The 26915-nt window shown below is 50.7% G+C and overlaps 14 protein-coding genes across 14 annotated transcripts; 6 read left to right on the top strand and 8 right to left on the bottom strand.

The window, feature by feature from the left end:
* Window positions 1–656: 656 nt before the first annotated feature.
* On the bottom strand, window positions 657–1803 carry Triagg1_5118 (uncharacterized protein; the record flags this gene model as incomplete). The annotated part of the gene is made up of 3 exons (XM_062899597.1): window positions 657–1102; window positions 1302–1705; window positions 1763–1803. The coding sequence occupies 3 exons, from the start codon at window positions 1801–1803 to the stop codon at window positions 657–659; spliced, it is 891 nt and encodes a 296-aa protein (XP_062755943.1).
* Window positions 1804–2099: 296 nt separating this feature from the next.
* Triagg1_5117 (uncharacterized protein) lies at window positions 2100–3692 on the top strand (the record flags this gene model as incomplete). The annotated part of the gene is made up of 2 exons (XM_062899596.1): window positions 2100–2440; window positions 2516–3692. 2 exons carry the CDS (start codon window positions 2100–2102, stop codon window positions 3690–3692), a joined length of 1518 nt encoding a protein of 505 aa, XP_062755942.1.
* A 663-nt stretch (window positions 3693–4355) lies between these two features.
* On the bottom strand, window positions 4356–5864 carry Triagg1_5116 (uncharacterized protein; the record flags this gene model as incomplete). The annotated part of the gene is made up of 1 exon (XM_062899595.1): window positions 4356–5864. The coding sequence occupies one exon, from the start codon at window positions 5862–5864 to the stop codon at window positions 4356–4358; it is 1509 nt and encodes a 502-aa protein (XP_062755941.1).
* Window positions 5865–7177: 1313 nt separating this feature from the next.
* Triagg1_5115 (uncharacterized protein) lies at window positions 7178–8107 on the bottom strand (the record flags this gene model as incomplete). Its single annotated transcript, XM_062899594.1, has 4 exons — window positions 7178–7295; window positions 7357–7754; window positions 7808–7843; window positions 7898–8107. 4 exons carry the CDS (start codon window positions 8105–8107, stop codon window positions 7178–7180), a joined length of 762 nt encoding a protein of 253 aa, XP_062755940.1.
* A 799-nt stretch (window positions 8108–8906) lies between these two features.
* On the bottom strand, window positions 8907–9290 carry Triagg1_5114 (uncharacterized protein; the record flags this gene model as incomplete). Its single annotated transcript, XM_062899593.1, has 3 exons — window positions 8907–8947; window positions 9031–9117; window positions 9206–9290. 3 exons carry the CDS (start codon window positions 9288–9290, stop codon window positions 8907–8909), a joined length of 213 nt encoding a protein of 70 aa, XP_062755939.1.
* Window positions 9291–10559: 1269 nt separating this feature from the next.
* Window positions 10560–12176, bottom strand: Triagg1_5113 (uncharacterized protein; the record flags this gene model as incomplete). Its single annotated transcript, XM_062899592.1, has 1 exon — window positions 10560–12176. One exon carries the CDS (start codon window positions 12174–12176, stop codon window positions 10560–10562), a length of 1617 nt encoding a protein of 538 aa, XP_062755938.1.
* Window positions 12177–12890: 714 nt separating this feature from the next.
* Window positions 12891–13716, bottom strand: Triagg1_5112 (uncharacterized protein; the record flags this gene model as incomplete). Its single annotated transcript, XM_062899591.1, has 2 exons — window positions 12891–13602; window positions 13652–13716. 2 exons carry the CDS (start codon window positions 13714–13716, stop codon window positions 12891–12893), a joined length of 777 nt encoding a protein of 258 aa, XP_062755937.1.
* A 2946-nt stretch (window positions 13717–16662) lies between these two features.
* On the top strand, window positions 16663–17694 carry Triagg1_5111 (uncharacterized protein; the record flags this gene model as incomplete). The annotated part of the gene is made up of 1 exon (XM_062899590.1): window positions 16663–17694. One exon carries the CDS (start codon window positions 16663–16665, stop codon window positions 17692–17694), a length of 1032 nt encoding a protein of 343 aa, XP_062755936.1.
* A 1039-nt stretch (window positions 17695–18733) lies between these two features.
* On the top strand, window positions 18734–19405 carry Triagg1_5110 (uncharacterized protein; the record flags this gene model as incomplete). The annotated part of the gene is made up of 1 exon (XM_062899589.1): window positions 18734–19405. The coding sequence occupies one exon, from the start codon at window positions 18734–18736 to the stop codon at window positions 19403–19405; it is 672 nt and encodes a 223-aa protein (XP_062755935.1).
* A 347-nt stretch (window positions 19406–19752) lies between these two features.
* Triagg1_5109 (uncharacterized protein) lies at window positions 19753–21343 on the bottom strand (the record flags this gene model as incomplete). Its single annotated transcript, XM_062899588.1, has 2 exons — window positions 19753–21004; window positions 21111–21343. The coding sequence occupies 2 exons, from the start codon at window positions 21341–21343 to the stop codon at window positions 19753–19755; spliced, it is 1485 nt and encodes a 494-aa protein (XP_062755934.1).
* Window positions 21344–21686: 343 nt separating this feature from the next.
* Window positions 21687–23272, top strand: Triagg1_5108 (uncharacterized protein; the record flags this gene model as incomplete). The annotated part of the gene is made up of 2 exons (XM_062899586.1): window positions 21687–21813; window positions 21873–23272. The coding sequence occupies 2 exons, from the start codon at window positions 21687–21689 to the stop codon at window positions 23270–23272; spliced, it is 1527 nt and encodes a 508-aa protein (XP_062755933.1).
* Window positions 23273–23734: 462 nt separating this feature from the next.
* On the bottom strand, window positions 23735–24490 carry Triagg1_5107 (uncharacterized protein; the record flags this gene model as incomplete). Its single annotated transcript, XM_062899585.1, has 1 exon — window positions 23735–24490. One exon carries the CDS (start codon window positions 24488–24490, stop codon window positions 23735–23737), a length of 756 nt encoding a protein of 251 aa, XP_062755932.1.
* A 327-nt stretch (window positions 24491–24817) lies between these two features.
* Window positions 24818–25495, top strand: Triagg1_5106 (uncharacterized protein; the record flags this gene model as incomplete). Its single annotated transcript, XM_062899584.1, has 1 exon — window positions 24818–25495. One exon carries the CDS (start codon window positions 24818–24820, stop codon window positions 25493–25495), a length of 678 nt encoding a protein of 225 aa, XP_062755931.1.
* A 549-nt stretch (window positions 25496–26044) lies between these two features.
* Triagg1_5105 (uncharacterized protein) lies at window positions 26045–26746 on the top strand (the record flags this gene model as incomplete). The annotated part of the gene is made up of 1 exon (XM_062899583.1): window positions 26045–26746. One exon carries the CDS (start codon window positions 26045–26047, stop codon window positions 26744–26746), a length of 702 nt encoding a protein of 233 aa, XP_062755930.1.
* Window positions 26747–26915: the final 169 nt, after the last annotated feature.

Below are 26915 nucleotides of genomic sequence, written 5' to 3'. Positions count from 1 at the left end.
TTTAGAGACTGGTGATGGTTATCTACAATCCAGTGACTACAGTACAAAGCGTGCTGTGATGAGATGCGAACAAGTGAAAGCGCCTTTTATCAACTTATGCACCCAGCGCTTCTACCTGTATATAATACTACCTTATCGCTACTTTGTCAACTACTGGCTACTTTCTCTACTACTGGCTACTACCGCCACCTTCTTCTAACGTCCATATATCCAGATATCAGATTGTACAGGAAATCCCATTCGCAGTCTGTGTACTCTGTAGTGTTTTTAATACTCGTTCGTAAAATTCCACAATATTAGTATCTTTAAGATTTCTATTAGTCTTTTATTTACAGGTAAATATGTATTGCTCTTCTCTTGGCATCTTCATATCGCCCTCAACCCTTTCCAAGGAGACAAAAAGCGGCGAGACAAGCTCCCCCACAAAGGTCACCCATGAAAATTGGCGGCATTTGTTTTCTTTTCCAGTCCTCAATTTTCTCAAGATTAGACGGAAAGATGTTTCAACAACGGATTGTTTTCCATGGCGAGACCACTCGTGAACCATCCAGACTATCGCCAGATTTGTAGCATAAAATAAAGTTGCAAAGTTACCCGCAAATCTAAGATGGGGTTACCAGAGATTTGATCGCTCCCATGACACAATGGGCACCATATCAAATCCGTTCATGTGTACACTCTCCAAGAATGCGCACTCCAATGCCGGGCCCTGGGAAGGAAAACCTATTAACCAGATCTTCGTGAGTTTTTAGGCGTCGACCAAGGTTTCTGACTTCGTCCTTGAATAGCTCGCGAAGTGGCTTAAGGAGCCGTAAGCCTTGATCATCCATCATGCGCTTGGGCAGATCCACAACGTTGTGATGGGTTTTTAGAGTCGCTGAAGGGCCTCTGAAGGAAAGAGATTCTATGACGTCCGGGTACAGCGTTCCATGGAGAAACCAAGAAACATTTTCAACGTTGGGAGTATTCTCAGCCTCCGTCTCAATCCTTATGGCTTCTTTTTCAAGCAAGTCGATCAAGGTTTCTCCAATAATCTTGCGCTTTTTCTGTGGCTCTGTGACGCCCTTGAGGTGGTTGAGGAAAAGCTTAGTACTATTAATTACTGTAAGAGTAACCCGACCCAGCCCCTATAATTTGGATTTTATTATTAATAACCTTGAAGCTTTCGAATCTGAGTGATCCCCCTCCCGATGAAGTCGCTTATTTTCCAGTTGGGCTACGATCCACAAATGTTTAATACTAAAGTTACGCAAGAGCTTACTTCCACGGGGAGTATGTTCAAGCTCGGGGTGAAATTGTACCCCGAAGATGGGCTTGGCCTGGTGGGCAATGCCGGGAAACGACCACAAAGCCCCCAGGCAGGCGGACGAGCTCGTTAAAGTGACTCATGTAGGCATGCACGGTCTCACCCAAACCAGCGAAGAGACGGTCAGTATGGCTGTCGACTTTGTGAATGGTGACGTCGGATTGGCCGTATTCTCGAGCTATTCCACGAGCAACGTTCTCAGAGTTGCTCTGCCAGGCAATTTCCTGGCAACCATAGCAGATGCCTAGAATAGGAACACCAAGCTCAAAGACAGCGGGGTCAACATGAGGCGAGCTCTCATCGTAAACGGAGGAGGGACCTCCAGATAAGACGATACCCTCGGGGTTCCAGGTTATATCGGCAAGTTTGGTAGTATAGGGCAGTATCTTAGTGTATATACTGAGAGCCCACAGGCGTCAGAGAATGAGGTGCGAGGTTTGGCTGCCAGAATCCAACACCACGTTGTGAGGCACCTCGACATTAGGATCAGTGGCCATCTTGTGTGATTGCTGTTATTCAAGGATGGGATCTAGAGCTCCTAGAAAGGGTAACTGTGGCACCACTGGGTCAGTGTGGCTAGTGAATCTACTCTTCAACGAAGCAAGACTAAATTGACAATCTAATAATAGCTCCATCAGGTAGGAATAGATTGGTCAATCGCCGAAAGTTTCATCAAGAAGAAATTGATTACAGGGATAGCTCAAGCTTGATGGAGTGAGTTTCACATGTTTGTGGCTTGCTGCGTATCTGGCGTTAGTCAGCCAATGAACCAACAATCGAGGCGCCCCAAAACATGAAGCTCCCGAATCGGGGAATTGTGGCGCCGCAGATGTGGCTAGTGAATCCGCCTTGTTATGTTGTTGCGCCAAGGTTTTTCTATTCGCTCCAGAATTTTGTTATCAACTCTCGGGATTCTGCATCTTGCCCATCCGACCAATCTCTGGCCCTCCAATCGCAGCCTCATTGGGCCTCCATCTTCGCCTCTCCTCCCTACAGCCCGCGTCGCGTCTTCGGCCGCTCTCCTCCTCTCACATCGTCGCCCATCATGGCGCCGCTCATCCTGCACAACGTCCCCGATGACGAATGCTACGTCGGCGAAGATGGCATCAAGCGGCCCTACGCCATGATCTATCCGTAAGCCATCATCGCATCTTCTCACCTCCTGTTTACAACACCACCAGCAAGCTGACGCTTCCATCTTTCTTCCAGACACGAAGGCACCACCAGAACACGGCGCAGCATCGCCGAAACAGGCTCTTTCGGCAAGTCAACAAGACGGTCTCGCTCTAAAACAGGGACTCCGGCTCGCGGTCGAGAGAATCCCACGCTCGCCGCCGCAGACAAGCTCTTCTACGACTGGGTGTCCAACCAATCCAATTCCAACCCCCCCTCCAACTCCAACCAGCGCAAGACAAACGCCGGCGCTGCTTCGGGCGCGCAGGAAGATGCCGTGCCCCAACGCGCCGCCGTCAAGTCCTCCCCTGTCGAGCTCATCCTGAGGGGCTACCGCTCATCGACACAGCAATACGCTGCCATCGCCCACTACGAGTCCCTCGCCGGCATCATCCTCGAAGACTATCCAAGAGAACCGCCGTCTTCTCAGAGACGATACAAGTCGGAGCTCCGCGATCCAGCATTCACGCGCCGCCGAAACCTCACCCCCGAAGAGCGCGCCCTAGTCAACCGCGCCGATGGTGGCGAGCACTGGGTCAAGGTCACGTTTGCCAGTGCAGAGGCCGGTAACGCTGCCGTGTACTCTAGCCCTCAGAGAATACTAGGACACCTCGTCTACGCCGAGCCCTACCGGGGTGTGGCTCCAGCTAAAGACGAAGCCTGCCCGGACATTGAGCAGCTGGAAGAAGGGCGATCAAAAAGCGTACCGAACTTTGCGCCCCCCAGCTTCGGTCATGGTCAACGGAAATCGGTGTCGGGTCTCCCCACGACGTTTAACAGCCGTCTTCTCGACCTGTCTCCGGCTGAATCTAGAGAGTCCAGCCACACCATGAACTCGACTACCCTCTCTCACGGCTCCAGCGCCACCATTACAGAACCCATACCTTTTGCGTTGACGTCCAGCATCGAACCCTTGGAAATCGACCAGGAAGATAGCATCTTCTGCAGACGCATCCCCACCGCGCGCAAGGCCCGTCTCCTCCCCGCCGAGCAAGCCCTCCTGCCCCAGCAGTCGGTCATGCAGCGCATCCTCAACGCGCTTCCCATCATCAAGTGGTTCTCGGGCAGCATGATTGGCAACGAGGTGCCTCGAACGGAAACGGGCGAATTCGACTGGAACCGCGCCAGCCTTTACTGGAAGGTTATCTGGTGGCTCGACGCTACGTTTAGTCTATTCAAGGGCGACGTGTACTGCATTGATAAAGACGATTAGATGGAAGGCAGATGATTGGCAAATAATACTGGGTTAATGAGCCAATACCCTATTTTTTTCTCCTTTATCTGTTTCTTTTTTTTCTCTCCTTTTGTGTTCGAAGCTGAGACGGTTATTCACGATACGAACTAAAGGGCCGGATGACTAGACATCCAAAACAGCGTTCGTCGAAACCGAAGCAGAGGTTCGCAGCATCAGCATCACAGGGTACCCAAATCATGACTCTTGTAGGCGTTTACTGGTGGATAAAAGGGAATGTACGTATGTGAGATGAAGCTCTTTTTTTTTTGTTTATTGTAAATGGAAATCCTTGGGGTCCATAGCTGTATCTTTCTCCTTCTTCTTTTTGGTGACAACCCTCTTGAATATGTGCTTTAGACATCTAGGTATGCAAGAAAACGAGAGAAGAATAAAAAAAAGGCTCTTTGCCCGCCTTCCCAAGAATCCATGATTCTTCAAAAAAACAAAAGGAAAAAAAGTAAGCAATCTGTCAAAATCATTTCGTGAAGCCATTCAATCATATAGACGGCGAGTAAAAAAAAAAAAAAAAACCAACACCAAACCATGCTAGTGACCAGTAAAGGAAAAAAGAGACCCCAGAAAGAAAAAGAAAAAGAAAACCCAAAAGAAAGGGGGGCGACTCTACATCCCAAGCATATGCCCCTATGTCGCCTCAGGAGAAAGCTCCAAATCGTTCATCGGATTGAGCGAGTCTCTGTCGTCAAAGTGGGAGTCAAACCTCGGCAGTCTTCCCCTTTCCTCTTCTGCTTCCTCCTCTTCATGCCTAGGTTCTTCTGCTTCATCCACGATTTCTCGCTCAGTCTGCTCCCCGCTGTCGGCATCCGAGAGCGTCTGGTTCCATACTTGCTCCAGCGGCTCCAACGGTTCCAACGGGTCTTCGTCTCTGTCGTGTATTTCATTGTCAACCTCGCCCGCTTCCTCCTCCTCCTTGATACCCTCTTGCATAATCGGAGGAAACAGGTCGTCCTGGAGAGTAAGAGACGACGGGCCTACAAGATTATCCAGCAAGTCATATGTCACGTCGGTATGTGCCCTCCGAATCGGCTGTGGAGAAAAGGGGCGGGCATTGCGCGGCTTGTTAAAGTCAGCCGAGAAGACGCTTTCAGAGTCACCGCTTGGTTTGGGGTCCGAGGTCATGGCGTTAAGCGCCTGATAACGATCCGCGTCCATCAGCAAACTCTCGCTTCGTGGTTCGGACGTCGTGTCGGCAAGGATGCTCTTCGGCGGCAGGATAGAGAAGAGCTTAACCCCCTCCCCACCGCTTGCACCAGCGCCGTGGATGCCATCATCCTCAATTGCAAACAAGTCCTGGCCCTTTTCCAGGACGTCATCCAGGCCACCGCCGCTCCAACCCTTTCTGGCCAGGCTTTCGAATATGTCCACTTCGGCTCGCACAAGACTACAACTAGCATCGACAATACGCGCGCTCGTCTCTTGGCTTTCCCTCAGCAGTGTTCTCGCATGGTCCCCATGTAGACTCGTCAACCCGTCGAGCTTATAAGTCAACTCGACGAGATGGGCTCTGAACCGGGCAACGTCCCGGCGCCTCTGCTTATGCAACTTTAGGCCTTCCTTTTCCAGGCGCTTAACCTCTCTGCTCTGTGCCTTGATGCTCTGCTGATACGTCTCCTCTTCGTCTCCAATGACGGTTTGCCACTTGTCGAGCTCGTGGAGCAGGGGTACCTCGAAAGAGCGGTAGACCGTCTCGGACAGAATCTGCTGGTGGTTTGCAATCAGATGATGCACTCCGGATGCAGACATGAGGGTATCCGCCGTGCATTGACCTTTGGTGGTGAAGCTGGCCGTCATATTGGTAGCCCCAGCGGGGCCAATGGGCTCTGACCGGGCCTCTTTAAGTCTCGCACATGCTTCCAACGCCGAGCCAAAGGTAGACGCAGCCGTGGATAGCGCAGCGAGAGCAACCCTATAGGCCTTGGCCGAAGTCAACAGGTCCGCATACGCCTCCTGGGAGCGCTCGAGGTCTGCGTTTGTTATGACAGCATGCAACGGGCGTGGGGGAGGCGGTAAGGGCAGGTTGTACTGAGACAGCGGCAGAGCAGTCGACGCGAGAGAGTAGACGGGAGACTCTGGCATCGGAGGCAGCTGGGAGGGCGTCGGACTGGATGGTCGAGAAACAATCGGCGTCGCCATGCCTTGATGAGATAAGAGATATCAAGTTCAAGTTCCAAATGTGAGAAAGCAGCCAATTCCGGTGATGCAGCGATAGGACTCGTTCGCGGCCGCGGCACGGATGGCAAGATGGGATGCTTGCTTCGCTGCCTTATTGATAAGAGCAGGCAAGACAGAGCTGGAGGCAAATAGATGGATAGCTGGAAGGGGAAAACAGCGCGGGCCAGCAGGAGCAGCAAAGTTCGTCAGACTGCAGACACGACGGGCGGACCAGGAGAGAAGACGGCCAGGCCGCAGCACATGGCAGAGTGCAGTGCAGTGCAGTGCAGTGCCGTGCTCGTACGAGATGAAGGCGGGAGTTGAGTCTGTACAAGTTATGGACGAAATGTATGTTCTGTTATGTTAGGTATCGGTCGGTATCAGGCCCGGGCTTTGAGGTTCCCTGCAGGCCCCCACAGGGCGGTAAGACGTGGAGGGGTCTGGCAGAAACAGCGGTTCGTTTTTAGCGACCGGAAAGCCTGCAGCGTCTCATTCTATAGCGTGATCAGTTGGCGCAATGCCCGCCGTGGCCATCCATAAGCCGCCACGCATGACACCTGACGTCAATGCAGAAAAAAAAAAGTTGAGCTGGTACATTAGCTGTGGTGGCCCTTATCGCGGCCGGGCTGTTATCCCTCTACTTGTGATGCGGGAAGCCTGGAAGAGAATGAATCGCTGCAGTGCACATGTTGCATACATCGCTCAACTATCATTTTAGGGGGGGTGACGTGGTTTTTTAGGCGTCCATGTTGTATGTATAAGCCACCTCACAAAACAAACGCCAGCTAACAAAACATGAACACTTTGATGCCTGCGGTGTTGCAATACGCTCGATGCCAGCAATTGATTGATATAAGCAGAGCGTACTTACTTCGTACATTATGTGTACGCATGTAATACAAGGCACCTCCAATAATACTCCGTTCGTACTACTACTACTACTAGACTACAATGTACTCCATAGCATATTGGATCTGTTCTTAGCAGCAGATGGAGCTGTCTGGTGTCAAAATATTAGCACATGCATGGAACACCGCGGCGGATGATCCCCCTCTTGGCCTCGAGTGGGACAGATGCCCTTGTTTCTTGCATTGGCCTAGGCGCCTACGATATTCACTAGTTCCCACTCTTTGATCCGTTGTCATTCTGCGGAGGCAATACGAAGCACGCACGTACATACTCGTACATACAGGCGGCGATTCAACTCGCCATGCCTCATCCCATTCATCCAACGTTCCCAAGACCCTCAGTAGACTCGGTCATCAAAACACTAGCAAATCATATTCCACGTCCAGCTAAGACAAGTTCTCGTCCATAAAGGCCTCTACATCGTCCAGCTCGTCCTCGCAAGTCGCATGACCCAGTCCGCTGCCCACCACCAACCCGTTAGCATGACCCCCGACGCCTTGAGCACTCAAATATACAGCCAGAAAGCAGTAAGTACCTATAGGAGGCAGTCTTCAGGGTCACTCACGGATATACATCCCAAGAGATGGAGAATCCCATCGCCGCCAACGCATCTCGGCTCTTCTTGGCCAACCGCAGCGTCACCATGCGGTCTTGTATGCCGTGGCCCAAAAAGACGGGCGTCTCCTTGCTTGCATCATCTTCGGCTACATATTCCTTAAAGTTTTCAATCAGCGGTATCCATGCCGAGAGCAGCACGACGCCGGCGAGAGTCTGTGGAAACGTCAGGCCGGCGAGAACAGCCACCACCCCGCCCTGCGAAAAGCCGGCAACGATGATGCGGTTTGCGGGTGTACCAGCGCGGATTTCATCGTTGATGAGGCTTTGGATGTAGTCTCTGCTGGCGAACATGCCGTCTACGTCTTCATCAGTCTGGAGTGCATCCGGAGAGCCATCGTAGACTTGCTGCAGCAACATTAACACCACGTAACGCAGTCCAGAGACGAGAGTGACCATACAATGTCAAACCACGCAGGCGTCGACACTCCCCCTTTCTGCAATGTCATCAGCCCTCGAATCACAAGCTTCTAGTGAAATAGAGCACTTACCGCGGTGAATGCAATCACGGGCGCATAGGGGAGCACAAATCTCACATGGTCGAGGTGGCCGTTGCCTCTCCAGTGCTCAACCGGCCCAAATAGTACGTCTGGTGAATCGCCTAAGCCGTGGATGAATATCACCGTTGCTGTGTGTTCAGCCAAGGCTTCGATGACGACAGGGTCTGTTCGAAGAGCTACTGATTTCCCCTTGTCCACCATGATTAGATGTTATAGATTAGCACAGTCTGAGTATCACCAGCACCGGATAAAGTGGTTTGGTGCTACGGGGTCGAGATAATGCAGATGGGTGACACAGATCCACGCAATGAGACCACGGCAAGAGGGGACGAGAGTCAGTAATGAACACATTGTCGAGATTGGTATTTCTCCCTGCTTTATACTGTATTTTCGGCGACAGCGCATCATCTAGATGTCTGAGACAACCTCGTGTCTGCTGTAACAACCGCCAGTCGTACGTTGCAAAACGAATGCAGGGTAACTGCCCTGCGACCAACCAAAACTCATATGCATGTCCCATTTCATGTTGATTAAATGGCACGTCATCCTTGCAGCTTTCATGTGCTGCTGGTTTAATTAATTCGAGGCTGGCTTCCTGTGAAGGAATGGCTGCTTTGTCTGAAACTTGATCTGCGTAGGTTCTTGGTGGTTATAGCACGTCAACGGGGGAGGCAAAGCATTTGAAGCAGAAGCACAAGGAAAAGAATAACTCCTCAATAATATCAACGGCAAATGAACCTAGAAGACCATGGTCATCAAGTATCTCTCTTTGAGCAGAATATAAAAAAGCACATCACATCCCAACATCAGCATAGGAGACCAGTAACTCGCAGGACCATTCTTTTCGTATCCCAAACCAGTCAATTAAACGTGCTATTGCGTCCCACTCATTCCCGGATTTAAAAAAAGAAATATACACAGCGATCATCCCATCGCTAACCCTCTCCGTCCCTCAATCGCATCAACCCGATGCTTTCCCAAAACGCCGAATATCAGACATTTATGCAGAGCCGACGAGGAGGCCGTTGAGAGGAATGTGTACTGCAGAGAAACCCACGTTAGCCAACAATGTTACCCCATGCAATCACACCTTGAAGCGGGTAATAAAATTGAAAAAAACGCACTCAGCTTGACGATGAATCCGACAGCGCCCATGACGCCGAAGCCGATGCCGACGGCCTGGCACAGCTTGAGAAACTCCTTCTGGTCGGCTAGAAAAAGCGGAAAGCAAGACGTGTTAGCTTGGGCGACGCAAATTGCAGAGGTGAGAGCAAGGACACGTGGTGGGAGGATGCGTACGCTTCTGGCAGCGGTTGATGAACTGCACGCCGTCCTTGAAGAACTCGCGGGGAACCTCGAGGATCTCCTCAACTTGATCGGCCATTGTGAAAGAGTTGGAAAGATGGGCGCGAAGATGCGATTGTTTGGATGCAATTGGGTGCGGTCGCGTGAAGTTGGGAGGAGGGAGAAGAAGTGATTGTGTCGCCAGCGGTTACAAGAGGATGCTATGTTTTAAGCACCCAATTTGGAGTATTAAAATGCCACCTCGCCTCAATGGGCGTGGGGACTGGGGAAAGTGTTTAGCCGATGTTCTGCCGGCTGCGAAGCTCTAGTCTAGAATGTGCCTTTTTGGGATGCTGGCAAGGCTGGGAATGGCGCCCTAGCTCGGCCAGATATCCACCATCCCATTGTGAAGGGAGCGAGTGGCTGGCTGGCTGGACACAATATTTTCTTATTCAGCATACAAAGTTTATGGACAGCTACTAAGAGATACTTGCATCTACTCTGGCTACTATTCTATACTACGTCTAAATCCATCTACTAGAATCTACTAGAAGATGGTAGCGATAGATATCTGTACTATCGGAAAATAGCTGGAATCTATGGGAATATCTCTGCTTTTAGATAGTAGATGATAGAATCATGTAGGAAATATTGCCTATTGGCCACGTTTCATGCAATCATGTTCAGTTGTCATTACACAGCTGGCACGTATATTTGAAGATGACTGGAGTGCTGGCTACAGTCCGTTGCCTGGATTTACCCAAGGTCTTCAAACTTTGCCAGGCCGTCGGCCTCGACTTTAGCCGGTTCATCGTCGAGCTGAAAGTGTGGCTTTTACTCCCCGTTACAGGCAGCCCTCTTAATAGCATCCTCATCGGTTCGGCATAAACTTCTAATCTTCGGCGTTTTGGGGAAAGCAGGGTCAAGGAGGGCACCCATTTATACACTCCGCAAGCATCTATTTAGGTTGTTAGCTTCCATTGGTATGTACTTTTCTTGATGCGAGTGGTAGGTTGATGACGATCAGTAGTACCAAGCTAACAACGTAGATGCTTGAGGAGTGTCCTGCAGCTCAGCATAGCGTTGTTTCTTCCCTGTGCTCCAGCTATCAAATAGAATGCTGCCACCGGAAGTTTAGTATCCCGTCGTAGCTGTATATATGTAGGACTGGAAAGATATAAATGCAATATCTAGAATATTGCCCCCGTTGTCATTGACTCCTAGGTTTCATCGACTACGCTGTCCATGCATATGCCAGAATGCCCACCGTCCCAGATTACTACCACCCTTGCGATGCCAGAAAATAACCAAAACCCCCATAAAAAACGCCCATGCAATGTTATATAAGCTCTATACATCTCACGATTTCTTACACTCGACCTCCCTGTGAACCAGCTTCCTCCACCGGTTTAACAATCCCCAGAGACCACCACTTATTCTTCTCTGAATCCTTGGGTCCGCAGCGCCAAGAACATGCCCGATAAAGAAAAGGCACTGCCATCTCCGTCTCGTCCTTGGTAAATGGTCTCGTAATCACATTCGTAGTGCCGCGGTCAGGCAGGGGAAGGACGGTGCCCCTACATATCTCTCGCCACTCAATCCACTCGAGCCGAGGCACTACGAGCGTCTTCCCACAGGTCGAGCAACTCACGCCGCCGTTGTCTCTCTGCCGAGAGGCGCGCTGCAGCAGCTTCTGGAGGTGTGAGAGCCCCTCTGGAATGTACGACTCGAGTTCCCGAAGCTGGCTGGTACGATAGCAGCTCTGCAGCGCCAGTTCGATTAAGCTGGGCACCACACTTGGCCGCGCCGTCTCTTTGAGAGGGGATTGTGACGATATGGAAGCGGGGAGACCAAACTGATCACTGCCTACTGCGACTGGCAGGTTTGTCACCGAGGATTCCTCGCCTGACGGGAGACGGAACTCTGAGAGAATTTGGCCATTGGAGTCGGAGATTTGCAGCGGAGATCGGCCGAGCCATCGAGTCAAATATCGTGGCACCTTGTCATCATCGAATAACCATTTGTATCTGATTGAGGCGTATGGTGCCGGTTGTAAGAGACTCTGGCCACCGTTCTCCCCGTCAGATTGAGTAGCTTGCTCTGGCTGTAGGAACGGGTTGACGAAGAGGGAAAGGTCACGAAATTTCCCTCCGACTTTGAATAAATCGAGAAACTCAGCGGGCAGATACTTGAATCGGTTCTGCGATATGTTGAGTTGCTCCAGGTTGCTCAGCTTCGAGATTGCCGAGGGAAGCTCTGTGAGCTGGTTTCCACGAAGACTTAGCACTGTGAGGTGATTGATGTCGAAAAGTGAGCTAGGTAATCGTGTCAAGCTGTTCGATGCTAAGAACAGCTTCAGCTCCGGCTCCCTCTGCACAAATGCAACATCTCTGGCGACAATCGGGATGCAAGCAATTTGACTGAGGCGTTTGACGGTATCATCCGACAACACCTCCAAGCCCATGGACATGAGATCCACGGTTTCATTGCCCGAGTCTAGGCACTCTTGAATCTTGCGCCGGGCGTCTACTTCTGCCTGAGACAGTTGAGGCACGGCCCGAGTTCCCAACTGTGGCAGCCTTGGCAATGCTGGGAGGTCCAAGCCCTCCATAAGGTCTTCGCCATCATCGGTGGCATCGCTCCCCAGAAAGACACCACTGTCAAAGTCTCTCTTCAAGTAGCGCTTTGTCTGAATGGGAGCAAGGGTGACATCGTCGGTGGAGGCGGAATCTGGCGATTCAAGCTGTTGCTGGAACCATGATCCAACGTAGCGCCTCTTGTGCCTCCCTTCCACATAATTGTCAAGCCCCGGGTCATCGTCACTAGAAAAGACAGCAGGGTCGCTGGAATTGAAATTCAAGGGCAACGAAGGATTCCCTTGCCGCGAACTAATACGGTGACGCTTGCGGGGCTGGTTGGAGAAGCTCTGGGATTGTTCATCCCACGAGACTGCAGGCAGTCGAGGCAACGACGGCTCTTCCGACATTTGACAGACAAGCACAGACGTGCCAAACAAACATTTACCTGAAACGTGTGAATTGCAATTCCAGTGCTTCAAATGCCGGAATATAACGACGTGACAGCGGTAGAAACGCGACCAACGCGTTCAAGGGGCTAGGCGTAAATAACTTGCAGCGCTACCACTGCAGCCCCACGCCGGCCTCCACCCTTGTCGCGTGCGTGGTGTATTTTGTGACAGCTCGAGATATCCTGGGCTGCCTGCCAGGCAGATGTTGCGTGACAAAAGCTGTTGTTCTCTCTGCCCTATACTCGATGTTGCCATTTCTCACTGTACCGTTCCTTGTGGTGCTTTCATCATCAGAGCCAGCATCTCCATGTTATACGTCCATAGCATTTGATTTTTTTTTTTTTTTTTTTTAGCTTTTGCCAGTAAGCCCAGATTTGGCCGTAGTTGCATCGGCCTCCCTAAGAATCCTAGGCCCCCGCATTTTTATCGGTTGGAGCAGAGACCCCCTTTCGTGGCCATCATAAGCTACCGGGGTGTCAGAGAAAACCGGTATGGATACCAGTCGGCGAATGTCCAGCTCTCTCTTGGTGACCTAAACTTCACAACTGGGTCACATCTTGGGCTTTGGGGCTGGTGCAGAGCTGCGGGTGGCATTAGATCGAGACTTTGCGTGGGCTGCAGTTTGATGCGGATGCTGACTTGGGCAGAGATTGATTTCTATATAGCCCTGGCTCAGTCCCAATCGTCGTCGTCGCTGTCAACCCGCGCTCTCCCAGCATTGCTTGTTTTGATGGTCTTGCTGGCCAATCGCTCCTCTTCAGCATCCTCCGCTGCTCTCCTCCTCTTGACCACTCGCATATCGGAATCTGGCACAGCACCAACTTCAACAAGCAGGTCGTCAATCTGTCTCATGTTGGTCCGAGCACCAGCCAGGGTCATGAGGGTCACAATCTGCTTTACAATGTCTCCCTTATTGTACACCAATATTGTAGGGCAGTTTCGGTCCGGGTAGTTTTCAATGGCCTGGCTTGCTCGAATTTCGCAAAACTTGATGTCGCCGTACTCCTTTGCAGCTTGCCTCCAGAGCTCTGATAGAACCCTTGATTCCACATTGCCTGCGATGGATGTGAGGTTGACGAAGACGGGGCCGTTATTGGAAGCCTCCGTGATTTCACGCTGGTAGTCGGGCTTGGATATGGGGTATACGGAGCCGTGGATGGACTTCTTCTGTAGTTTGCTCAGTTCTGCCATGCGCTTCTGGCGATACTGTTCCAGAAAGTCGTCATCTTCTTCGTCTTCTAGCTCGTCGAGCTCGTCCAAGTCTTTCCCCTCCAGTCGGTTCTCGTGCGCAAGTCTCCTGGCCTCGAGGATGGCCTCTTCAATCATAGGAGTCGGACTGGGTGGCTTCTCGGGGATAACGCCATGTTTGCGCAGAATGTCATTCCTATGGAGGGGTTAGATTGCTGCGCATCGACCATCGCGGGGCAGCTTACCATTCAGTATCAGCGTTGGGGTCGTCGATTGGAACCGCGATTCTTTGCTCTGAAGGAGCGGCCATGGTGAGGCTTTAGTCGAATGCGAAGATTGGAGTAACTGTGCAGAGAGGCCGAGAGCTGAGAGAAACGTCAAGTAACGAAACGGCACAGTTGCATGAAGCAAAGTAGCTCCAGCTCCGTTGACAGCTGGCGTCGTGGGGGGCCGCGCAAATCTCCAGGCAGACAAAATAAGGAAGCCATCTTTTTTGGCTGCCTTGGACACAAAGATGACCTAATAGCTCTGATTCTGCACAAAGGCGGTGCATAAAATCCCCATATTTCCTTAGTCGCGGATTCACAATTTTTAGCGCAATGGAGCTTCTCGAGCTCCGCCCAATCGTAAGGAGATACGGGGTACAACACAGGGACAAAAACTTCATCACGTGCTGGTGGGCGGCCAAACCCTATCACGCTATTCCGCTTTGGAGAAAAAAATCCTGTTGCCAGCGAACGAGATTCGCCCCCTCAATGTGCACCGAACTTTTCCTCGCTTAACTCCTCTCACTCCAGCTTGCGAGCCTCAAATCGTTTGCCAGATTTCGTCAAGACCCTCGACCCTCGCAAGACACTCTACGGCAAATTTTTCTCGAGACAATCAGACAAGATGGTGAGCGACAACCTAGCCTTTTTCTGCCTTTGGGAGGATGGATCGATGCCGATGCGTGGGAATACCGGGATGGCGGAAGGATACTCGTCGCCTGACGACGAAGGGCATCAAACTTTTTTTTCGGGGCCAAACCGCTGAAGGACGACTCGGATTGAATTGCATCGATGGCATACTTGGGGAATGGGGATACAACACGTCAAAGGGAAACAGAATTGCTGACCGGATATTGTCATAGGTGCTCGCTGTTGACCTTCTCAACCCTTCAGCGGCCTCTGAGGCCAAGAAGCACAAGCTCAAGGTACGAACCGAATCGAAGCCATCACGAATGACACCATCGTACATGTGCATGGGTTTCTAACGTTGAATTCGTCTGTCTAGACCCTTGTTCCTCAGCCCCGATCCTTCTTCATGGACGTCAAGTGCCCCGGCTGCTTCACCATCACCACCGTCTTCTCTCACGCCCAGACCGTTGTCATCTGCCAGGGATGCACCACCGTCCTGTGCCAGCCTACCGGTGGTAAGGCCAGATTAACCGAGGGCTGCTCTTTCCGAAGAAAGTAAACTGCCCGCGGGGCGGCTTTCTTTCCTTGGGTACTGATGACTCTTATGGTTATATGGTGGTGATCATCTCGGATCTGCAAAACAAAACATCATCGACGTGGGGGATAGACAATATACCTTGCGAAAATAATCAATCTCTTTGCAGATAGAAGATGGAACACCCAACACAGGGGCGTTTGGGGGTCTCCGGATATCTTGCATGGCACATCATTCTTCTCGTTTTTCCGTTTACGCGCCTTGTACCACAGAGTCGTTTCTTGAGGCAGGAACAAAAAAAATAAAGCACTGCATGGGTGTTCGGCTGGAGAAAGCATTCACTTGAGTGTCTAGATGGATCTTTGATGGACTGACTAGGCGCGATGACGTGGAGCCGCTGATTTGAGGATCGCTTCATACCCGGAGTGCAGTGGGTAGTGGAGGATAGCACTGTGCTTTTGCGAAATTCAAAGGTTTCCACGAATATTGTCGCCTTGTCGCCACCTGTGATGCCGTGATGTGTTGTATGAGGCTGAACTATGCTGAAATGCCCATCCGCTGCCCAAGTCTTGAGCTGCTGCTTTCGAAGAGGTCGAATGAACCCGGCTGCGTAATTGTAATCACGGATTGCGCATGATATGGGAAGGGACCGTCTTTATAAATCTATATTCGCTCGACGGATCGATTGTGCTTTTGTTTCTAATTAAAGCAAATTTGTATTTATACGGCGTTGCTGTCATAAAGCTCATTAATGTCCACTGTAACTGCTTTCGGAAATACTGCAATGAAGACGACGGCAACTAGTTTAGTATCAATGCAGCCAACCTAGTGATGCAACATTGTTTGTGATATTTTGTGAAGCTCCTGTAAATTAAGATGAGTTATACTAATAGAAACCCACTGAATACGGGTAATTGTAGTACAATCCTTGGGCTAGTTGTACATCTTCCCATTGTGGCTTTCTGAGTCAGTCAAGGTGGTGAGATGAGCATTTAGACATCATCCGCGTGAAACACATCTTGTCAGTGTACTTCTCCAACAATTGCATACCATGTCGGATATGTATTGAGATAGGAGCAGCTGCACACTAGGCTACCGTATAGACCAATCGGCATACAGGTTTGCTGGGCGGCATCCTGGATTGGTTATTCAGCCAGTGTCCATAGTAGCTCAGCATATATACCCCGTACACTCAAGCGGTCTGCAAACAACCAGGGACCGCAAAATGAATACGCGCAGACATGAAGACAATGAGCTCGCCATTCTAGACGAGTTTAGTGTGGCGGGTATGTGCGGATTGTCTATTTCCGTATGCTGGTCATTTTTTGGTTTCCTCCTTTCTTTTGCAGACCTCTTGACAACCACCACGTAGCAGACACTTGTATGGGACACAAGAAGAGGGTATTGATAGCAGCAGATACGAGGAGAATTTGTTGATAAAAGCAGATAGGTTAAACCAATCAGACGAGAATTGCTTCCTCTGCATGTACAACAGTTGAACTGCACGTTGTACTTGGGGTGGGGGATCGCCAAGTCGGAGTGCTGAGCAGCCACTCCCACAGTAAGCCCAATAAGCGGTATGAGTAGGATCTTTAATCTTACGACCCAACTCTAATGTTGCTCAGCATGCGTCATGAGACATCGCTTTTATTACCTAGGCAGGCAGTGGAACCAAAGTTGATAATCGAGACATGTTTATGAGGATCTTAAACTCTGTTCTCCTTACTCCATCCTCAGGTACAAACACTTTCCCACTTCAACCTCTGCAGCCCCAGCGCCTCGACTAGATACCTCTACATCTACCTATCTACCTTACTTTTTCGGCATGTATAGAAACAACGACGGCAAATTGTGTGGCCCAGATAGACAGCCACTTACCGGAACAACACGGGACGAGCTTCTCTGGTTCTTACGCACAGAACATGAGGGACAGCACCGGGCCAATATTCCGTATTCTGCCACCACCTACGCCTACAGGCCATCAGTCCGCATTGTCGCCGCCAGTGGCTTTCCAGAAATACCCATTTACCATTGGATAGATACCTGTAACAAGTCAGTGCCCGTCTATATTATACCCGGCCGACGGTGGCTGCTCCTCCGCGTGGTTCTTCACAACTACATCTACCGACGTTGGTTCCGTCCATATCGAAGCGAAATCGACCATGGACGCTTTATCTGCAAATTTATATATCCACACCATTTACCTGACGAACCCACGATTTCCATGTTGACGATTCGTGATATCATCTCTCTTAATCAAGCCATCTGCAACCAATTTGAGGCACAGCGCAGTAGCTATGCTGAAGAGCGGTGTTCAGATACCAGATGGGTCGAAAGCGACTATATCGAGGGCAGTCTGGATCATCACATTCTTCAACCTTTATTTCAGGCCTTGCTCATTGTTGTATCTGGCGAGAAATACAACAAGGAAACATCCGAGACCGTCGGGGATCTTCCGGTGTACTTGGTTCGCACAGGCGTGGAGGAAGGACTCAGCGCACCCATCTCTTTTGAGTCTATATCAACCAAGATTATCAGCCACCTGAAGCCCGGACGTGTTGTCCAAGTTACGGCGGAGACTGCCATTGATTTTGTCAAGGGATTGGAGGCTAGAGAGGCTGCTGCGTTTGGGTTGCGGCCTGACCCGGTAACCGATTGGGAACCACCAGCGCATATGATTGAAGATTGGAAGCTGACGGGAGAGACTGAACCGCTGGCTGGACCAAATTCTCAGTGGGTGAATACTGAGAAGCATCCGAACTGGACTGGGAGTGGCGAACGAAATGACTCTGGGCTCATGACTCGGTTTGAAGAACAGGCATTTAGGTTGGAAGCTATGAGAGAGGCTGGGATGTAGGCAGAGTACAAAGCGTGGTGAATTTACTGCCAGCTACCATACTGCATGGGATGGGGTTGGTGTTGCCGTCATGACAGGCCATGTCCTTTGCCAGCTCGGTCTTGATGTTGGTGAGAGGAGCCATGGTTCTCCTGTAAATGATGAGAGGATTTTGTTTAGCTTATGACAGCATGTTCACAAGTGTTTGCCGTAGTATATGTAATGTTAATAGTATTATAAAATAAACCAATTTGAGAACCTAGTAGCAGCATTATGGCGTCGGGTAGATTGTCTTGATAAAGTAGCGTCAGTGTAGCAATGTGAAGGTTTCTAACAAGATGGCATGTAGAGTGGCGCAAGTATATCCATTTGGGTTTCCTAGCTGAACTATGATTGAGGCGAAACTTTACATTTTCATTCAGGAATATTTCAAAAACCTTGTATCACATATTCACTTTGAGCAATGAGTATCTCGCCTTCAATCAACCATGATAACGACGCCATCGTCAACTTACAATTGAAATTCCACTTAGTAAAAGAAAACCACTTAACGCGAAACCGTCGCGCCAGACGCGCCTCAAAACCTAAAGCAGCCCCCCCACTGCACTCATCTGGCCCAATCTCGTCACCCCGGGCTATCCCAGCCTCCATTTGCCCAAAAACCTTGGGCTTACCAACTTTTTTGCCCGGCCAACGCAAATCTCGCATCCCCCATCCTTTTTTCCTTTTTTTCCTTTTCCTCTTCTTTTTTTCCTTTGTAACGAGCATAAAAACCGCTCTCCCCTCCTCTTTTCATTTTTGTGCAACCCTGCTTGAACAATCCCTCGACGCAATCGGAAAGCTTTCATTCGGCCGGAATCCGGGAACAGGGGCGAGACATTCCTGACGAAAGAGACCCTTGTCTTGCAGTTCAAGAAAAAAGACAATCGCAACGTCATCTGACCCATTGCGGCTCTGATTGACCATCTGCCCCCACGAATATAACCTCTCTTTCTTGCCGCTTTTGCTGCTTCATCCTCATCACAACTTACCCTCATCGTCACTCGTCCTCGCCTCCATCATGTCGAGTCCCCGAGCCAAGCGCCAATTCGCCGGCGCAGCAGCCGATCCCGCCCAGCGCCAAATCACCTCCTTCTTCACCGGATACCCCAACAACACCAGCAATCCCGCAGCTACCCAGCCCGCGCTGCGGCCCGAATTGCCCGCCAACGTCCAGGCGAACCTCCTCAGCGTCGGCATGCGGGTGCGCAAGTCCGTGCCTGAAGGCTACAAGACCATCGACCTCGCCAAAGCCAGCTCTTCCCCGAACGGCGTTGCGATCAAGGATTTGCGGCGGTCGGCGGTAATGGCAAAGCAAGTCTCGAACGAGCTGCTGCCGTTCTGCGGAATCAACAAGGTTGGCGGGATGGATACCCAGCCTGCATCTCATTTCATGGATGAGGATGTCCCTGCTCTGGACAACATTCCCGAGCTCACCATGTCGCAAGAGAGCATGGACAGCGTCGTTGATAGCGAATCGTCTCGAAAGCGAGCCTTCTATGATGAAAATCAGTGGGAGATCGAGGGAGCCGAGGCAGATTACCGACAGTTCCATTGGGACGACAGCAGGCCAATTGCTGTCCCGCACTCTCGAATCAAGAAGGCGCTTGCGCCCAGGGATTTAGAAGAGAAAAAGATGGCCGTGGATGGCAATGAGGATGAAGATTTTCCAGATGCCGATTTCTTGGTCTAAGCTTCGGAGCCATGACTTGGACAACGTCGTGGACATGATATCTCTGGGCATCGATCTCCCGGATTGTGTAACTGTATGGGATGGAACATTGGCGCACTGGCGTTTATCGGGATACAGCTCAACCAGCTGCTTGTGACCCTAGGAGATGGAGGCTATCTTATTATTACTATTGTTTGTTTTTACATGGGTCGATCAACAAAGAACGGCCATGGCGTTTTGTCATATTGGGGTATATTGTCATTATTATGGAGGGCTATACAGAATACTTAGGTAGCTATTACCATAGGGCGGCAGATGTATCATCAAGTGTGCCTATTAAATGCAAGGAATTCACAAACCTGCTACAGTTACATACCCACAAATGGCTCTCGAAATTCGAGTAGGTCTCGCTGCCCATAAAACTCACCGGCAACTGTGAGGATCATGGTGAGCGTGGCTCTCATATTCATCCTTGCATTTCTTCGTTTTTCTTCTTCGAGGCGCTCATGCTCGCTCTCGGCGAGTCTTGCTAGAAGCTTCTGCTTGGCCTCTTCTAGAGCTGCTTCGTCGTCTGCTTGTTCGGTTATCTCACCCTCATCGGCACTGGAGTCGGAACCGGTATCCATTGCTACGTCCTCATCTTCGCTGCCGTCGTTGGCCTTTGCAATCTCTCCATCGTCGATAATTTCGCCATCCTTTTCCGCGGGTGTCTTGACTTCATCCTTGGGGATAGCGATAGAGGCTGGTGGAAAATCCAGGATGCCAGCTTCGGTGTCAGGTGGGCCATTTGCCGTGGCATCGACCTGTGGAACATCAAAATCTTCGTCTCCCTCTTCAACCGCTTCTGCCACAACTTCTTCGTCGCTGCTGCTAGCGTCGACATTGTCATTGACTCCAAATCCATCTTCTGCAAGTTCATCTCGTAGAGCGGCCATCTCCGCCAAGCTTCTCCCTAGGAGCACTGCTCGTCGTCCTAAATCACGAATCCATCCTATTTCCGTGTGGTTGAGCTCCCCCACGTCAGGAAGCCTGGCCAGCAATGCCCAGAGCCAGTGGCTCGTCCGTTGAGGGATGCTGTGTCCGCTCTGAAGAAATTTGCCGCCAATCATGACACGGAGAATCTTAAGCACCGTGTCTTTGGACATGAGCGCGACTTGGATAGGATGGGGTTCGGTGGTATTCAGGAGGCGCGTCCATAACTTTGTTGTAGAAGGCGAAAAGGACGTGGCCTCTGTGGCCTGGGAGCGTGACAATCGGCTTGCAGCATTGTCGGGCAGTTCTGAGTGAAGGATATCGCGCGTGCGGTAGTACTGACTCAATATAGAGGAAAAGTATGCCTCATTGACAGCCTTTTGAATAATTTCAGGGTTCTCTTCGCCAGGTTCGTCATCTTGGTCGCTATCGACTCCCCACCCTTCTGAGATGCCTATGTAGGCACCGTCCTCGTAAAAGCCTTTCGGCTTAGGTGCGGTAAAAACGTCGATGGCATCGGGGTTCGGATCCAGCTCGCCCTCTTCCTCTGACTCGTCTTCTCGCTTTCGATCAAACCCAGGAGGAAGCTGTGGCCCAATTTGGACTGGAGGTGCGACTAGAAGATGCGGTATAGAAGAAGCTTGTTTTCTAGAGTACTCACCATATCAGTAAATGCGGTCTGAGGTACGGAAATTGTTCAGCAGATGAAATCTCGAGCTAGCCGTGAGGCTGCAGAAAGGAGATGGTCTCTTACCTCACAGACATCAGGTATGCCATGGCATCGGAGTCATCCTCAAACTCCGACTCTTCTCCTGCTGGAATCGTCGTCGCATTCTCGCTGCTGGAAAACACATATTTCTGCCCCCACGTCGGATCGATGCCCGAGTTCTGATGCTGGCGCGTCTTGGAGCTGTTTGGCTTTGCGCGTTTCGTCTGCGGCTCTGGCGTCTCGCCGTCTGTCTCCTCCATTTCGCGCTTGGCCGACATGATGACTACCGATGAGCAATATTCGAGAGCAGCATCGGCGGCAGTTTCAGGTATCAAAGACAAGGGTATGTGCTGCTGGTGTCGAATGTGTCCAAATGATGTGGCCAAGATGAAGATGGACGGAATGTGAAAAAGCACAGCTGGAGAAATAAAGTAGCCCAGAATTTACAGAGCAGAGGCTAGTGCCTGGCACTAACGGTGGGGAGCTTCCCTGGCACTTGAACCCCACCAAACCCACTAACAAGATGCCGCTACTAACAGTCATATCAGTGCACTTATTTTCGGCCTTGCTCCAAAATCTTGCAACTCTCTGACGGCGTTTTTTGATGGTTTGAATTCAACAATGACGGCGGCTGTTGTTCGCCGTGGTGCTCTGGCAAGGACGAAATGGCATCTGAACCATAGCAGGTCCATTGGCCAACTGCCTTTGCGGCGCTCACAGAGCACCTTTAACCACTTTGTGGCAAGCAGTTAGTCTCTGCATGGATATGCAAAGCCTCAACTCTGACTGACAAGATCGCGAATACAGCCAAGCTACAGCCAAGCTCTGCACCTCCGACACCAACATCCGATGCAAAACCTTTCCGACTAGCCGTCAAAGACAACATTGCCACGGAGAAGTTCCCGACGCAATGCGCCTCCGGAGTCCTAGGCCAGCATGCCTCTCCCTTTGAGGCCACCATTGTTCGCCAACTTCGAGCACGCGGAGCCTCTGTCGTTGGGAAGACGAACATGGACGAATTTGGAATGGGGTCACATTCTGTAAACTCTGTCCATGGGCCGGTCCGAAATCCCCTGGCACCATCTGGCGAGGATGTGTCTGCTGGAGGAAGTTCTGGAGGCAGTGCGGTCGCAGTTGCTCTTGACGACGCAGACATTGCGCTTGGCACAGACACTGGCGGCTCAGTCAGGTTGCCGGCTGCCTATACTGGTATTGTTGGGTATAAGCCAAGTTACGGCATGCTCTCGAGATTCGGCGTTGTTCCGTACGCGAATTCACTAGACACCGTTGGCTTACTGGCACGAAATGTCGAGTCTATCCAGCAACTGGTATTTGATACGAGGCTGTATGAAGAACATGACCCCAACGATCCCACATCATTGAGTGTCGAGACCCGTCAGCGCTGTTCAAAAGCTGCGCCAGCAACTCTACCAAACCTATCCCAGCTTACCATTGGCATACCCGTCGAATACAACATCGACGAGCTGGACCCCGCGATACGTGACGCCTGGGCTGCTACCGCTTCAGCATTAGAGTCACAAGGTGCTCGTATAGTTCCTGTGTCTCTTCCTTCAACGAAGGAGGCCCTTTGCGCATACTATATTCTCGCCCCCGCTGAGGCGTCATCTAACCTGGCAAAGTATGATGGTGTACGATATGGCATCCGTGGCCCTGAAGGAGATGCAGCTGGAGAGACTCTGTACTCTGAAGCTCGGGGCGCTGGTTTCGGTGCCGAAGTCAAACGCCGAATCCTCCTGGGAACCTACAGTCTTAGCTCTGAAGCCATGGACAACTATTTCATCCAAGCCCAGAAGATACGACGGCTTATTCAACAAGACTTTGACAGAGTTTTCAAGCTGGATAACCCGCTTTACGAACCAAGGCAGTTTGATCTGAGCGAAATGTCTGCCGACACTACCCTGGAAGACAAGCAAGGTCCTGTCCAGGTGGATTTCTTGCTGTCACCAACTGCGCCAACATACCCACCCAAGTTGAGCGACATTATGAAACGAAGCAGTATTGACGCTTACATGAACGATGTTCTTACTGTACCGGCCAGTCTTGCCGGCCTACCTGCCGTCAGCGTTCCGGTCAAGATCGACCAGAGCCACCAGTTTCCCACTGGACTTCAGTTGATTGCCCAATATTGGGATGATAGGAGACTATTGACATTGGCAGACAAGATGGTAAAGTTGATGGCGACGTGAAGAGTAACTCAGCATATATAAAATTTTGTATACCCTTTGAATGGGGAAGGGAGGGATGTCGCTAGATTTGGCTTGTACTATATACTTGATGACTTGATGAATCATCTACATTGTTATTTGTTTGAGTGAGACCAGCTGCTATATACCAATTAGCTCATCTTGGGTATCCTCTCAATCTCATAGCTGTCTCTGAAACAAGTCGAGATTGCTCGTATTCTTGTCCGTATAATTTCGAAGCGCTTATTAGCACGTGAAATATCCAGGTAGAGGCCGCCTCGTTTTGAACCATTTGGTATATGGGTTCTAGGAGGGTTTATTGTAAGCACATGATTTGGCCGTATCCTCCTTCACGTATAGTGGTGAAGACTTTGCTTAGCCCGATCCTGAACTGGATCGGACAGAGGTCGGATTGGTGTTTGAGTCGTAGTGCTTCGCTGAGCCATCAACGCTTGGACATAGAGCTCAAGGCGATCTGCTACGGCTTCTCCGGTCGTCATCCCTGTCAACTTCCATCTCCCCATCTGATATTTCACCAGATTCCTCCCTCTCCCCATTTGCTCTCTCGTCGTCATTCTCATTCTCGTCCTCTTCCAGCAAATCTTCAAGGTCTCCCAACGGGCTAACCCTGGGTTCCAGGATTTCCAAATCTTCCAACGTTTCTCTCTTCGGCATCTTCCACAGACTCGTCGCACACACTCGATCCTTTGTGAGCAAGTCATCCACAAACTCATCCACAAAAGTAAGCGACGTGCCCGCCCTCGCCCTGCGCCTCAATTTCCGTCGATCCTCCAGAAACGGCTCCAGCGTTTGGTATACGTCCTTTGGCTGCCTCGTCAACCGCACGTAGAAGCACGCCAGCGCACGCAAGTACTTGAAGTGCTCCCCCCCATAAGACAGGTACTCGTTCAGAATCGCATCGCTGGGGGCAAGCTCGAGCAGCTTGAACGCCAGACACAGGAAAGGGCTCGGTTTCTGCGAGGCGCCGTGCGTTCCTCCGATGAAATTGACGTGCTCCACGACGCGGTCGATAATGTCGGCTTCGTTGAGGGCGAAGCACTGCTCCTTGTAAAAGTACGAGTCGACAATGCGGTCCTTGACGGCCTTTTCCATGATTGTCGCGGGATTGAGACCGTTTGGCGCCAGGGCGGCGGAGGAGCCGCGGTCGTCGAGGAAGCGCCGCGCATCGGCCTGGACGGTATCGTTTTTGAATTTCGACATTGTTGGAGGAATTGCAGGAGAGGAAGCAATTTTGGGAATTCGAAGCGATGACGTCGAGATGGATTTCGCAATTGCAGCTCGAGTCGCGTTTGAAAGCGCCTAGATTTCGTGCGATAAGATTGTTGCTGGGTCAACAGGCGTCGGGCGCAACCTTGCCGATCATTGATCCTTGTAGGAGCGAGATCCCGTCTTTTGTGTATCCAAACTAATCCATGACGTGAATGGCATCAAACAAAACGAGGCGTCATCTCGTGTTTGCATCAAATTTTTGTTTCTAGGTTACACGAAATATACATAATTTTTTGGTCGTCTTTTTTTCGCTTCAATATGCGGCGTGTTCTCCTCACCTCGAGTCAAGTGTCCATGCTGGCCACGGCCTCTATGAGTAAGGCTGCAACTTCTCCCCCACAAACATTCCAAGTAAAAAAGGGCGAATTGGTTTCTAATTCTCGATCACGCACAGTTCTTCTTTGTGCAAGCGCTCTCTTTCTCAGTGGTTACGCCATTCAGCAGCGGACTCTGCGGGAGCTGCGAGCAGCTATCCGGCCGCGCCAGTCTCCCAAGGCGCATCTACCCGAAGAGTTCAGGGGAGCCCTCGCGGATCTGGATGAAGGCTCGCTGCTCGTGATTGAAACAGAGGCGCAACGATGGTCTAGGGAAGCTCGAGAATTGAACCCCCAGATCAAGGTATCGGATGCAGAGATTCAGGTGGAGGAGACTCCGGTAGAGTCTAAGCCGGAGCCGGAGCCGGAGCAGAAAGAGGAGGAACACAAGGAACAGAGCGTTGCCGTGCCTGATGGCGAACCGACAAAGGAGCAACTGGCAATGCTTGCAACAATCCAGAAGAGCGTCGCGGACAAGTCCTGGGCTGTGGAACACCCTGATCCGCTGGCTAAGAACAAGGCTCCGATTTCAGCAGCAGAGCGCCGCAAGTTGATCAAGGATGAGATCAAGAGGCTGGCCCAGTCAGACAGGCCCGTCTACTACCAGAGGAGGCTGTGGTGAAGTGGTTTATGATTTTGGCACAGTCATGGTGTTTTTTGATAGCATTTTGGGCGGGTATTTCCTTGGATGGGTTTTTGGACATATGAGGAACACGATATAAGGCGACATGAACATTTATGGAGGAACAACTTACATATACGAATTGGGTACATGGTGGATCTTGTGATATTTATCTCAATACATTCATTTTCTTTGATCCTGAATGATCTATTCTACCTATACTCTCTCCACCTCTGTTACCACTTGTACGGTAAGCATCCACCCAACGCATGAGTCAAGGCAAGTATTCCAAAACATAAGACCATACCCAGAAGTTGCAATGCACCTTTTCGGGCCCCATTTTGCGAATCTAACATGCTTCTACGGGCGGATATTTACTAGTCGCTTTGGAACGACTCCAAGATGCGGGCGTAAGCCCCCCTCTTGTGAGACGTTATCTATAAGAGCTAGCAATCCTTCAGACCTCCGCTCGTCATCTATTGCTTTACAGACTTTGATTTCAACAATCACAAAATTCGCATCTGAGTATCATTGCGTTGTATTTCAATTATGCCACTTCCTCATGAGCCAATTACCATCCATGGCGGCTGCAACTGCGGTGCCGTGAGATATCGCATCAACGTCCCCTCCTTTGAGCAACGCCCGATTCATTTTGTTCACGCACCGGAAGAGGCTTCAGACCCAACAACGCCACGTCTGCCGCTCATTGGCATCTGCCATTGTAACGACTGTCGATCTGCCACGGGCTCAATTCTGCCGACGTGGTGCCTCACGCCGCAGGAAATGTTTACCATCTCATGTTTACCCAAGAAGGAGGTCGATGAGACGGCCATGCAGAGCCTCTCTCTTGCACCGCATGATGCGACGGGTGATTCTCAGAGACCGCCATATGTGCCGGCTCATGGCATCTTATCAGGTGTTGAATCTACCTCTGGAACATGGCTTCGTGTATTCTGCTCGACAAATAAAAAAATCGAGGGTTGGGACGTGGACAAGCGGATATACAGGTCCTTCTGCGGGCGGTGCGGCACTAACATTGCCTACCTCATCTATCCCATGCCGTTCAAGTTCAGAGACATGAGTGACGTTGTAGTTGGCACGGTCGATCGTGCGGATATGGAGCAGCCGTGGATGCAGCCGGAGAGGCAGCTGTGGCACAACTGGGGCGTTCCTTGGATTAAGGATGTGGTTAATGATATGGACGGGCCGATTCACCCCTCATTTTCAACGGCAGAATTTATACGAAGGTAAATTCATTCATGAACTATTTTATTGGGTTGTTTTGTTTCTTTCCAATAGATATTTACTGTAGAAAGCTATTGCTGCTTGAGAGAGTTATCGCTATAGAGGCATCTATCGCTACTGGGGATATATATCACTACTAGAGTAAGCTATCAATGTTTTTTTTTATATTTCAGTT

The sequence above is a fragment of the Trichoderma aggressivum genome (genome assembly GCF_033847375.1).
Source record: "Trichoderma aggressivum f. europaeum strain CBS 100526 chromosome Unknown scaffold_017, whole genome shotgun sequence".
Classification (NCBI taxonomy): Eukaryota; Fungi; Ascomycota; class Sordariomycetes; order Hypocreales; family Hypocreaceae; genus Trichoderma; species Trichoderma aggressivum.
The sequence above is the reverse complement of the archived record's forward strand: the minus strand, read 5'-3'. Positions and strand labels throughout refer to the sequence as shown.